Source organism: Oxyura jamaicensis, chromosome 14, assembly GCF_011077185.1.
Source record: "Oxyura jamaicensis isolate SHBP4307 breed ruddy duck chromosome 14, BPBGC_Ojam_1.0, whole genome shotgun sequence".
Taxonomy (NCBI): Eukaryota; Metazoa; Chordata; class Aves; order Anseriformes; family Anatidae; genus Oxyura; species Oxyura jamaicensis.
In genome coordinates, this window is record NC_048906.1 from 4,652,865 (window position 1) to 4,666,718 (window position 13,854).

At 47.1% G+C, this 13,854-nt stretch overlaps 1 protein-coding gene across 1 annotated transcript in view; it reads left to right on the top strand.

Moving 5' to 3' along the window:
* The first annotated feature begins 1,011 nt into the window (after positions 1-1,011).
* Positions 1,012-13,854, top strand: part of GNA12 (G protein subunit alpha 12) — a 43,017-nt gene continuing 30,174 nt past the window's right edge. The window contains exons 1-2 of the mRNA XM_035339622.1: positions 1,012-1,604; positions 13,458-13,673. Coding sequence (XP_035195513.1) covers positions 1,284-1,604; positions 13,458-13,673 — 537 coding nt within the window. The 5' untranslated portion in view covers positions 1,012-1,283. The remainder of the gene's footprint in view (positions 1,605-13,457; positions 13,674-13,854) is intronic.

A 13,854-nucleotide genomic window follows, 5' to 3' on the forward strand; every position in this document is an offset into this window, starting at 1 on the left:
AGTGGTCACTTCCAGGAGGGGTTTTGTTTATTTTTGTCTCGTTTTGTTCTAAATCTGTAAGTCCCTGATCTTTTTGGTCATGTTAAGGCTTCCTGACAGCCTTGCCTTTCTATAAAATCCCTGCCACTTCAGGATTTTCCCTCAGCTGTATTTGTGTCGCTTGCCCCGGTGAACGCTTGCATAGGCTTGCCCCAGTGTTTGGTAAAGGCCTGGGGCAGGAAAAAACAACTGAAGCTGGATTGATTAGGCATTTATGACATAAACTCTCAGAAGCAGAAACAAAGGAATAAACACAGAAAAGGCCACAACGTCTCGTGGAGTTGGGGAAACGTCACAGCCACTTATGATTTCACTGTGTGGGCAGCAGGTATGGATCCCAGCTGTGGCGAGGTGACTGCCCTGTGGTTTATTTCCCCGGGTACCTAACCGTGGGACGGGGGGGCTCTGTGTCAGGTGCGTGCTTGGGAACTTCAACCCCTGCCTCAGCACAGAGGGAGGAGCCGAGGCCCCGGGGCCTGGCAGGAGCAGGAGCCCCGCTGGAAGCAGGCCGAGGGGCCCCTCACGGCCCGACCACCAGGGCTGCAACGTGACGTCACGATTTGACGTCACATTCTGGAGTCACGATCTGACGTCACACCCCGCCGACACGCCCCCTTCGGCCGACAGGCTGCCTTCTCCCCCAGCCAGGCTCAGGCCACGCCCCCTCCTCCATCACCGCTCTCCGCCCCCCGCCCGTGATTGGTCCCCCTCGCCTTGCCCCGCCTCCCGCCGCGCGGCTCCTCCCCCTCCCCCGCCCTGACCCTCCCTCCTCCGCCCTCTCCCCCTCGCACCCCGTCCCCTCACGGCGCTTTTATCCAATCAGAGCCGAGAACCCCTTGAGCGACACTTCCCCCGCCCAACGAAGCGCGGCGTTGGCGGGGCGGAGCCCCTCCCTCCGCCGGCCGCCTGAAGGCACCGGGGGCTCCCCCACCCCCCCCCCCCCCCCCCCCGGTACCCCCTCACCCCTCAGCGGCCGCGGGGCTGAGGCCGGGCCGCGGCGCTCGGGGGGCGGCTGCCCGGGCCCCTGGGTGCCCCCACGGCTCGGAGCGGGCCGGCGGAGCCCCCTCCCCGGGCCTGCGGGCCGCGCCCCGCCGCCACCGCCCCCCTTCCTCCTCCTCCTCCTCCTCCTCGTCGTCGTCGTCGTCGTCTCGGCGGCCTCCGCCCGATGCTGGCCGCGCAACCGGGGCTCGGCGCGGCGCCGTGAGGCGGCTCCCTCCCCTCCTTCGGCCCCCGCCGCCGCCGCCATGTCCGGCGTGGTGCGCACCCTCAGCCGCTGCCTGCTGCCCGCCGAGGCCCCGGGCCGAGGCCCGGAGCAGGCGCGGAGGGAGGGCAAGGAGCGGAGCCGCGATGCGGAGCGGGAGGCGAGGCGGCGGAGCCGGGAGATCGACGCGATGCTGGCCCGCGAGAGGCGGGCGGTGAGGCGCCTCGTCAAGATCCTGCTGCTGGGAGCCGGCGAGAGCGGCAAGTCCACCTTCCTCAAGCAGATGCGGATCATCCACGGCCGCGAGTTCGACCAGAAGGCGCTGCTCGAGTTCCGGGCCACCATCTACGAGAACATCCTCAAGGTGAGGGGCTTGGCAGGGAGCCGGGGCCCGCCGCTTGCCCAGGGACAGGTGCCTGGCGAGGCGCTGGGTGCCCTTTGTGTGCCCACAGAGCGGCTCCGGGCTCGCCCTCCCCGGGCCTCGCCGAAAAGGAGTCGGGGGAAAAGTTTTGGCTGCGAACGGGGAGTGGGAGAAGCTTTGTGGGAACGCGGGGGAAAGAGGAGATAGGTGTGGCCTGCCTTCTGGAAAGTGCATTAGGAGAGCATCCTCCAGGAGCTGGAGGGGCTTCAGGATTTGGAGGAGCGAGGAGGGATTTCCATTCTGTGCACCCTGAGTGTGTGCACCCCTGGGTGAGACGAGAAATGGTCCCCGTGTGTGTGCTGCGGCTAAAAGTGGCTGTGGGACATAAGTCGTGAAAGTTGGGCGCTGCGGGATGTTATCAAGCATAGCTCAAACATTGAAATAACTTAGTTTTGGTGCCTTTGCAAAAAGGTTATTGCTTGGTGCTTGTGCTGGCTGGTAGTGCTGGCAGTACGTTTCTTTAGCAACTGGAGAAGGTAAAGGCTACTGGTAGAGCTTGCAAGTTGAGCCCTTGGTCTTCAGACAATGAAAGAAAATTACCCCTGACAACTACTGTTTCCTTCTGGGGAACCAGCTTTGATGCCCGGTTCAGGTAGAAGTGGTTGTGTTTCAGCATATCATTGAAGATGCATGAATACATTACTTAGGAATATCTCTCTCTTAATCATCATAATCTCCCTAAAAGATTAGAGATGGCTACTTTCCCGCTTATGCTTTTCTGTAGAACTGACTCCATTCTTATATGGACATGGATTTGTGTGGCTCTGTGATACTTCATAGAAAACTTGAGTGAAGGGAACTGCGTAAGTTAAGGATAACAAGAGTTACTTCTGAATTTTCAGGTTTGTTTTGGATAGAAGCATATACGCCCTTAATAAGTGCACACACACACAGTGGTTCTTGGTTTTTAAGAATTCCGGTATTCCATCAAGAACCTTTAACTTGTGTTAGTGAACCAGAACGTTGTTGGCTGATTTTCTTTTCCTTTATTTTTTTAGTCCATTTTTGGAGCATGCTGTTTTTTACATGAGCACATACAGGAGTTACAGGCTCATTAACTGCAAGGAAGAAGCTTTTCTTTCATTGAATTTAGGAAAAAAAAAAAAAAAGTTGTTACAAATGTTTTATTTGCATACCTAGAAGCAAGGACTCTTATCTTAGAGGACAATGCTTATTTTGGCACTGTCAGTGGTATATTTAGTGGTACTACTGTTCTAAAGTAGTAACAGAAGTTTTTAAGGAAGAGATTGGGGGAAACAAAATTTTGATGAGACTTTCTTCTTTAAGTTATATAAGCAACATTAGTTATGGTTAAAATGTTGTAATATTTTATGTATAAAGAAAAAATAGAGCTTTCAGCAGTAGGATTTATTGTGCTTAGGAAAGGAAAGTGTCTCCATCATCTTGGGGAAGCTGAGTTACACACTTGAAGCACTTGTCTGCTGGATGGCTTTGGGCAAATCCGTGGAATCTGGGTCCTCGAGGTAGCTGGCCGGTGTTTGGATTGCAAGACCAGTAGTTACAGCACTTCATGGAGCGTTGTCAGCGGAACACCTTGCTTAAGCCTCCCTATCATCAAAGTAAAACATGGAAGTATTATTGAAGGGAGATAACAGGGCTTAATGAACGCCCTTTTGGCCTTGCAGATCGTTATTTGGGAGCGTAAGGTTATGGTACCCTTGTAGGTACGCGTACAGTGTCCACTGAACTTCTCCTTTTTTGTTTCTCTGGATGACAGAGATGGCTCTTGTGTAAGAATACAGTTTATATTTTACCCACAGTTTGGGGGAATGGCTTGGGAATGGCTGCTATGGAAAGAGCATGCAGAAGGAGAAAGAGCAAACAAAATGTTTTCTGATGGGAAGGTTTGAGACAGGAGCAGGGAGAAGGCAGTAGATATTTGCTTTTTGCCCATCAGAAAGAAACCTGATAACACCTTGAAATTCTGCCGTAATCATCAGGAAGAAGTAGGAGGCTCTTAAAAGAGTGATGTTGTCAGGGAAATTTAGTTTAGTGTAACACTTTTTTGTATTACTTTTCTGTGGAAAACCATCAAACGTTTCAAGTAAACTAATTTTGCTTCTTGGACAATGTAAATTGTCAAGTGAATCTGATTGCTATTCTTTCTATAGCAGTGTTTAGACTACGAGTTATTTCCCATGTTTCAGGAAGTTCAGACTCGAATGACCATCCATTAACACTATGTGGAGCAGAGATCATTGTGTAGCTAACTTGCAAGAAAGGGTTTAAGATCAATTTTATAACACGATACGTGGACAACACGAAAAGTAACTGATCGTGTAGAATGGCATATAAATCTGTTGGGTGCTGTGGAGTACAGCTGCAGCAACCTTACCCCTTGTTCCATTCAGTTCTCAGCATCGTCAAGTAATGGTTTTGTTAAGCTCCTACAACGCTGAGATCTGAGATAAAAATGCAGTGTAAATCTCTGGGATTAAATGGTCAATTTTCGTTTTCCAACCATGACTAAACTTCTGTCTGAAGGGGAGAGGATTACCAGTCTCTCAGCAGTACTTGGTATTTCTGAAGTGCTTATTGCAGTAGTATTTCGGCCGTCTACACAGCTCTTGGAAACTGAAGGAACTGATTGAGCGAACGGAACCCGAAACCTCTCTGGAAATAATGGTGCTAAGTGTGAATTGACATTAGTGTCAGCTTCGACTTTGAGTTTTCAGCTTTCCTTGTCCTGTTCTCTCCATTTCTCTTCCACCCTCCTTGGGAAACCCTAGTTAGAAACAAACTGCTAAAACGGAGTTAATCCCTGGTGCAGGATTTACTTTTCCGTTCCGTACAGGTGATAGTTCAGGGCCTCGCTAGCTTTTTCTGGCGTTTGTGGGGCAGTCTTCAAATACATTAGTTTTGCTTTGGTTTAAGGTAAACAGTCATCGGTTAACTAGGGTTTTGCTTGTTAATCGAGGCTAAGTTTCAAAGTAACTTTTTGGAACTTTTTGGTGATGGAAGTGAAAAGCAGCAGTGTTAATGTCCTGGTATGAGTACACAGCCTTCGCGGCTTGAGCACACCCACCTGGAAGCGGCAGGCGGGTATGACGGCCGTGCTGCAGCGTGAGCTTCAGGACAGCTCTTGGGGGAACAGGGAAACCAGGAAAAACCTTGTGTACCCCGAGTCCCAAGTCTAAGCAACATCTGGTGGCGTTACGTGAGCGTTTTGATACCTTCTAGCTGTAACTGGAGGGGTAATCTCCTGATACCTTCCAAAATAGAAGGGGTGGCCTTGCTCTACTCTATTTGCTTCCTTTGATAACAATTAAAGAGCTTAGGGACTTGATGAATCATGGCTCTGATGTTCCTTGTCTAAATGTTTTTTTTGTTTCAAGTATGAGAATAGCATGCTGCTTGAAGAAACCCAGCTTAGCCGCGTAAGAAAATAATTAACGTACGAGCACCAGAGTGGTGCTTGCAGCAGCATGTTTGGGAGATCTCAATCTGAAGGGAGGAAAAAAAATCAGTTTTTAAAAGCCTCAAGTATGATCTGTTGATATTTTGGTAGTAGTATTTTCTATGTTGAGACTGAAACTTTGAGCTGGCCGTTGCAATACATCTACGAGTGTTTTTTTGGTGTCTGTGGGCTGAGTTGGGCCGGCTGACTGCGGAGCTGGGAGCCTGGCCTTGCAGAGGGAAGGACTGCTCAGGAAGTGATGTGTAACTGCTCGTGGGCTCTGACGGGGGGAGGAACAACCAAAGGTCTCAAACATGCAAACTCCCTGAGGATACATCTTCGGGACTTTTGAATGTAGTTGCAAAACAACGTGGGCATACCTGCGAGCGTTTCTCCCCAGTGGTTTGAAAGTGACAATAAAGCTGGCAAAACACGTAGCCTGTGCTGAAGTCCATGTCGAGAACTTTGGACGTCTGAGCTGGGACTGAAACCCAGACTGCTGCAGCTCCGTTGTTTCAGGTACCCTCCACCTTGAGTGGGCTTCTGTTGTGTTTGTCGGCTCTGAGCAGAAGGTAACTTTTAACGATTTACCATATATAATAGCTGGATTAAAAAAAAAACTTGTTGGCAACTTGCTGGTTTCAGTCAAGTACAAATTTTGGGAAGTGGGAAGAGTATTCCCAAATTTAGATGAGCTGCACTGTGAGTGACCAAATTACCTAGTCGCTTATAATGCAAATGTGTTTCTTCTAACAGTCTGCAAACGCAGGGGGACCGAGGTCTGTCTCTTAGGTGAGTTCTTGCTACTCGCTGAATTGACTCCAAACTTCCCTGGGTTGACATCAAAATGAATTTGGTAACCTGTTAGGAGGGGTGCTAATGACACGCGCTCTGTTGGTTGGAGCCTGCCTACACTTGAGCTGTTTGTCGTGGGATGGCGTCCATCGAATTTCCACTGGGACGGCTTCCTTTGAGGGGAATGTGAAGGAGAACGCTCGGGAGGAGCTGTGGCTAATCAGGAGCTTTTCTATTAAATTTAACGTACAAGCGCTAAAGCTCCATGGTAGAACTGGTATTTAAATCTGATTATCTATGCTCCGTGCTTTGACTCTTTAGTGGTTATTTTAATATGAAAAACAATATTCACAAAAACATGAGGGGAAAATAAACACGCCAAACTTCTGCGTCATCTTTTTGTTCCAGGTTCATTTGATCAATGAAACACTTGGTAATTTCCACTTGATGTGGATGTTGTCTTAAATCTAGATTCCCTCACATCTGGCGGTCTCTTCACGTTTTAAGGGTGGGACTTGGTTGGGCTAGGAGAGAGCCATCTCTTCCCTGTGGTGGACATGGAAGAGGGATAATGGTCAGTAGTAAGTGATATATATATTAATTGTTGCTCCAAAACAGAGCCTACAATGCTCTTGTGATGTAGTCATTAGTCTCGCAGAACATGAGTTAGTCCCTGGAGACTGAAGACACATACTTTGATGTTTTCCAGACAAAACTTTAGTCACTTGAGTGACTAAATCTGGGAGCGTGCATTACATTCAGCTGTTTTGGTACACATGTATTTTTATAGTTCACTTGGAAACCGTATTGGCAAAGAAATCACCAGATTCTGCTACTAGGAGCGTGCACAAGAAAATTTCAGAGCAAAAGCAGACTAGCAGGCATTATTTTAAGAAGTTCAATGCAAATCACAGAAAGAGGAAAAGCCAAGAGCATAAGCCATGGGCTGCAGCGTTGCCAAATGAGTTTCCTTCACTTGCATGTGTCTTTGCCTCATTGTGGGGCTGGGGACAACGGATCCTGTCCTGGGGTGGAGACCCCTGGAACTGCAGGTGCTGCTTCAGCCCACTGAAGGCATGAGCTAGGCACAAGGGTGGTAGCCTCAAGAAAAGGAGCAACCCGGTCATGTAATTCTGGGAGCGCTAACTTGAACTTTTTTCAAGGTCCTGCATTAGTCATCACCTCCGAGGTAAATTGTCTCACTACTTGGTGCCTAGCTGCAAATGAAGCTTGCATCAAGAGGACTTTTTTTTTCCCTACTGCATTTATCGTCTTTCTGCTGGACTTCGTGGAAGACAAGGACTCTTTTCAGAGCTGCCAGACAAGCAGACGTTGCTGCTGCTCCCAGGTCAGAGATTCAGTGGCTAACCCAAATGCTGCTTAATGTTTGCGTTCCTGGGGACTAAGTAAATGACTCCTTCCCTTTGTTCAGGTTTTTATTTGTGTGTTGGGCTGGAAGGTAGGTCACCTTCACTGCCTACCCTGCTCTCACCTGGGTGGGATTGGGATACGGAAGCATTGAAAAAGCACACACAACTGCTGAGCCTTCTGCTGCCCAGCTGGTGCTGCTTCCTGCCCTGCCTTCTCTCTGTGATGAGGCTTTTGTTGGTGTTCGGTTTGTGGGCTTCAAAAATGACAAAGCCATCAAACAGGAGAGGTGGAGCCACGCTGCCAGGAGGGATGCTCCCCTAGGTTGTGCCTAGTTGTTGGAGGGACTGCTCTGTGATATGAAGCCCCCCCTTAAGGGCATTGGGTTCTTTGCTTTTCGATATCAAGTTCCAAGGGCATAGATCAATCGAAACACCATTAATGCCTTCATGATAGCATGCAGTACGAATCCGATTGTCTTGCAGTTAACCTTGTTAGCAGTAGATCACCTTCCTCCCAGTGTTCCAGGCGGTGTTAAAAAAAAAAAAAAAATGCATGTGAGTGTATTTAGGAACACTGACAATTGTGTTGTTCAAACTTGTATTTGAAAATGTCGTCTTTTAGAACATAAAGAGTTATTTTCTAAAAACGCACACAGGCTACATTTTATCATCTCTGTTTGCCAGTAAGATCTGCTGCTGCTAAAAAAGCCAGCCCCATCTAGGGCTGCGAGGCTGAGCCTTCTTCTCTCGTGCTGGCACCAGCGGTCCTGAAGCTGTTGCAGTTTTTTGGTCCAGCCTTCCAGTCCAGCTGGCCCCGGCTCACCCAGCTGCATCGTGTCGTGCCGTTCCCCTGGCACCAGGGCACAGCAGAAATATCTTACCAAGGTGGGAGCGCTCCCTTCGGCGTTAGCTCAGCTCTATATTGGTCTCTGTGAGTTGTGATCCCCAAACATTGCCAGTTTCTTGTCAACAACAATGAGGAAAAACACGCAGCAGGAAACACATTTCAATCTCCCTGTTGCCTGCAGTGTTAAAGCCATAGGAAGACGGCGCTGCCTGCTAGCTGTGATTTGGAGTCTCCTGATAAAGCTCTAGGCGATGATCAGCGTTTCTCTCGTGACAGCCATTTCTGTAAGTGACATAATTGCTGGGCATCTGGGGCTTTGGTGTGAGGTTGGACAGTGCAAAAAAAAACTTAAAAAGAAGCATCTGCAGAAGGATTTTGTGTGTAACAGTTCTGTGCTGTCTGTCATCTCATACACAGCAGAAGTTTGATGCAGGGATTCAGGGACAACTCTGTAGAAGGCTTTTCTGACTATTTTTGTACATTATCTCTAGACCCTTGACTACAATACTCAGTTCTCTGAGTCACTTCGTGGTCTCTTTGGGCACAGACCAACCTGCCTTTGCTTACGAGTGCCCCCAGGCCCACAGCCTGGGGCTTAACTGCTCTGTGCTTGCTCAGCCCGTGTTGGCCCCTCTGGCAGCAGGTGGGGGATTCCTAGGGAGCCTTCAAGTACTGGAACAGGTGAATAGCCTAAAACACAGCATTCGTGTTTTAAAATGTAATAACTACCAAGATAAGGTATTCTTAAATCCAGCTGCTTTGCAAATACTGCAGTGTGTCTTTTCAAGCATTGGCAAGCATCACTGGCTTCAAGTGAAATTAGTCGGTGATAACTTTTCTAATAATTCACCCAAAATTATTGTTGAATTATTGTTTAAAAATGTACAGCAACCCTGAATTTTTACAAAGCACTTTGAGAAGTGAAGGAGGCAAAATATATTTTAACCAGTCCTAATAATGAGCATTTGTGGAAATGCTCATAAAACCTTCATGCTGCTGAGGAGCAAACGTTCTGCTGAGCTCCTGACAGCTGTGCTCCATCAGGCCAAGGATCCAGCGCTTTGCCTCTGACGTGAAAGGGGAAAAGAATGGGTACAAGAACAGGGCAATGTGATATTTTGGTATACTCTTCCTGTTACTGGCAGCCTTGGGTTTCGGAAACTTCTTGAGCCAGGAGTTGCATCTGGAATGTAACTGAGTAGTCCTTCTTGGAGCTCTCTTCTGTCAATTTGTCTTGGTTGCTTTCTGAGTCCATGTGTTCTTTTGGCTAGCATCCTCTGTAACTGTGTTAGTCTCACTCTGGGGTGGGCAGGAGAAAACCCTGCTTTTAATTGAATCTAGCAGTGCTGCTGTGCCAGGAGTACTTGGGTACTGGGGGGTAGTGGAATAATCTTCTTTATTCTTTCTCTAAGTAGTTTGCAATTTCTGTAGATTTCTGATGTCATACCTTAGTTATCTTTTTTTTCAAAGCTGTAGGTTTCTATTGGTATCCTTCTATTTCTATTTGGTATCCTTCAGTGTAAGATAATTCATGGCTCAGATCACAGCACACTTCTGTTGTACTTTTTTTGGTTCTACCCTTTCTCTGTTCAGGTTGTGTGTGCTGGGGTTTGTACGGTGACTTGTACATGTTAAAAATCACTAGGAGGGGAGTAGGACAGAGAACTTTGCTATTTCTGACCTGGTGTTTCTGGTATGCTGCTGTTTGGCCTTTTTTAATGCTTGGCTGTGAACCTTTAATCCTTATCTGTGAACTTGTATTCTTTGCACCTGTGCTTAGTCTGTGTCCTACTTTGCAGCACAAAAGCTTTACATCAGCTGAGCTCTTTAGAAGTATATTTCGTATCAAAAGTTTTGCCACTCTTTTCTTTATGCCAGTTTTGAAAATGTTACAGTAACGGGCAATACTTAGTCTTCTGAATGAAAGAGTGAATTGATAATTAAGAGTAGAAAATCGGAAAAACGTTCAGTGCTGGGAAGCCTTCCTGTGAAATGGTTACTGCAGTTAAAGGCTGCTGCCTTTGTTGCCAGAACGTGGGAAGAAGGGTTGCACATGCAATGAGACCTGCTATTTTTAATTCTTACTGATGGTATATGAGTCCAAATTGAATTTTGACAAACATACTTTTATAATGAATTATGCTATTTTAAGATAGATACAAAATCTAGGTATTTTAAGTAAGTTCAGTTTTCTGAACGAAATGTTTACTTCTAGGCATCACCAGCATGTATAAGCCGTTCAGCAGTTTTACCTAGAGAAGAGTGTGCCAGGCTGTCTCCCGTGAGGGTGGTTTATTTGGAGGAAAGAGGTATGGAAATCTTTCCAGAAGGAGAGAGCCTGTTGTATGGCAACTTGTGCTGCGGATTACTGGGGTGAGGGTTATGCAGCGCTTGTTGTGGCAGCAAAAAAGCAGTGTTACTCTGAAATGAGAGAGTAGCCATACATGAGATCTAATTTTGGAGATGTTTGTCCTCGTTCTTGTGACATCTGCTTGGAGCGTTTATCATTTTGTAAGGATGCAAAAATACTCGGTTTAGACTTGCTTTACTGGGGCACCTTGCTGAGCCACGCTTTGTAACTGCTAAGAGTTGGGGGGAAGAAACCCTGGCCGTTCGTCTTACGTCAGGCCTCTGCTTGGGATGTATTTTAGGTATAAATGTCAAAGCTGGTGTGTTCTGCAAGCTCTGATTTGGAGAGGTGCTGTTCCTGTGCATATCCAGGACAGCATTCCTGCTACCCCATTTCCTATTTTTGATGCTCTTCATTCAGCATTTAAGGTTGTCCTTTGTGTTTCTGCAGGTGTCTGTGTTTGACAGTGCTGATGGCTCTGCCTCTGGCTGCCAGTTGGTCCCAGCTCTGTCCCTGTACGTGACTCGGTGGCAATCTTCCCCCCCCCCCCCCAAAAACAGTCAGAGGAAGATGCTGATGCCACATGCACCCCATGGGTAACCGTGTGGTTAACGCACGGCGTAGGGTCTGTGGGATCCAGGTTCCTTCTCCTGCCCCAGGGAGATTCAAACCTGCATTGCCAAGGAGCTGCAGCCAGTAGATAAGTGACTATTCTGGGACCGGAGCAGTCTCTACGCCCTTGATTGAAATTCTGCTCTGTGGTTTTCTCCAAACAAATGTTGAAACTTTCCTTAACAACAGCCTCTAGAGATCCTGCACATCCCCGGTGGGAGCAGTAAAACGCAAAGTGACAGTATGGGGAAAGGCGTCGAGTCTCAAGTCCAAATGCTGCTTCATCTCAGTGGGAACTCAGCAATCCTGCCGTCTTTTGCTTCAGATGTTTTTAGGGGACTGTGGTAGCTGTGAGATGGTGAAGAGTTAAATCCATCTGGATGCTGGAAGATGGAAAAGCTGCGGCTGAGCCGGGCGGTTGCTGCGGGAGCTGGAGCCGGGGCAGGTGAAAGGTCGGAGCCAGCAGAGCCCTGCATGCGGACGGAGCCCCAGTTAACTGTTTCTGTCCGTGAACATGACTTCTGGCACAGAAACAAACGTGGCATTAACATCTAGAAATAGCGGTGTGCCATCGGCCCTGCTAACCACAAAGTTTTGGAAAAAATTCCTTGTGAAATTCTCATCTGGGGCTGGGGGGACTTTGCACCCGGATGGAGCTCAGTGCAAGTGATCAGTTTGCAAAAGCATCTCAAGTCATGAGATGGAGTGTGGGCATCTGCAGTTCAGAGGGAACCTTGCAAGTGGTGCCTTTTCCTTCTGGCTTGCATTTGTCGACGCTGTTCAGATAAAGCAAATCTCAGGACTTGTGCTAATAAAGCACTAAACTCTAACTAGGAATGAGAGTGGGCTTTTGGTCTGTCCAGCAGAGTTACTAAATAGTTACTTACGTCTGAAACTTAAACCAGCAGCTTGTAAATATATTCAGTTTTAGTCTTTTCATGGTATTGTCAAGATCTGTTCTCTACGTTATAAAAAGAAAGTAACAATTGCTAGCGAACCAAATATTTACATTTTTTGGAGACTGCACTTCAGGAACACTTGCACCGTGACAAGCAAGATGCTTCATTTTGTGTTCTTGTTCTGTGACACTCCAACTTAAGTTGCTTCTCACTTCCCTTTCCAATCTTAATTTCCATTGGAAAAGTTACTGCTCACACTGTGTGGGGTTGTTAAAGGACTGGAGACATGAAAGATTCAAGTGTTGACAAAACATACTGGCCATCTTGGTAGCTTAAAGGATACAAAAAGGAATCGGTCCCATGATGCGGAGGCTCGTGTGCATAGCTGTGGAAACAAAGCTTCAGTCTTAGTTTTTATTTTTGTTTTCATAAACTCTTAAACCAAAAGATCAGCACGGTAAGCAGTTGTTTAGTACAACACGCAGAACTTATTTGTGAATTAGATAGTGCTTGAGATGCTAAGCCACCGTTAACAGATTTAACCAGTTTTAAAGCGATTCTTACTATTGAGAAATAAGCATCGCCCATCTGAAGCCAATAAGCACAGGTGTGGTTACATTCAAGGCTTAAGTTTCAGAGTTGTCTAACCTCATGTGTTTGGCTCATTGCCATGAATAAGAAGTTAAGTTTCTGTAAAAATGGCAAAATGTGCAATTGAGTGGTCTCAGTAATCCTGAGTTAAGTTAGAGAACTGGGTCACCTTCCTTCGATTTAAAAAAAAAAAAAAATCCCCCTCAGAATTGGGATATCAAAACGTATTTGTCATGACTTACCGAACGTGTGGCAAGCTGGAAAAGTTAGCTGGTACTGATAGAAAACTGCTGCTTTACTCAGCCTGGCAGCTTGAAATCCCTCCAGAGTCTTCAGCTTCCTTGCCGCTAGGCTTTCCTACTGGAAGGAACTGCTTGGATGAAGGTTTCTCAACAGAAGACACTTATTTACAGTAAATGTTCAATAAGTCTGTCAAGTTGGATAGACGTATTTTCTTGTGTTTTATAGCATCCAAGTAGATTGTGTCAAAACCACGCTTTGCAGCAACGTGCTTCTAGGATCTTGCTAGCCTGGTATGGGGCTCTCTTTCTGTAAGTGTTTAAAACTATGTTAGTGAGGATCATAAGTTAGTTCCCAGGCACTGTTTTATGCATTTGGTGCTTGCTTTTATTTTTAATCTGTTGGTAATAGACTTTGTTCTGCTGCTAATATTTTTTCCCACCTGAAGAAGCACATTGTGGCTGGGCTGCTTATACCAGCAAGCTCTGTCTCATTTCTGGTGTTCCAATAAACGATGTTTGATTCCCTCCTGAGTTCAGGCTCACCAGAGTAAGGTCTTAAAAAACAAAACAAAGCCCAAAACCAACCCTGAATTTCAGGCACCTCTGAGTATAACCTCTGTTACACACTTCAATCTCTTTCTCGCTGACTCTCTTATCTGACTCTTTCTTTAGGGCTGCAGGGTTCTGGTTGATGCACGGGACAAACTGGGGATCCCTTGGCAGTACACGGAGAATGAGAAGCATGGGATGTTTTTGATGGCTTTTGAAAACAAAGCTGGAATGCCCATAGAGCCTGCCACGTTCCAGCTCTATGTACCTGCACTCGGCGCCCTGTGGAGGGATTCGGGAATCAAGGAAGCCTTCAGCCGTCGGAGCGAGTACCAGCTGGTGAGTACCACCGGTTTTGTGGTGGGAGGGGGAAAAAATGTTCCCTGCTGTATAAATATCTCCTCAGTTGAAAGATCGCTTGCTACGTGTGAGATTTAGCCATCATATGAGCCGTTCGTAGTTATGCTGTAAATCTGAACACTTCAGCAGCAGGAACAAGTGGTAATTGGAGCCAAACTTG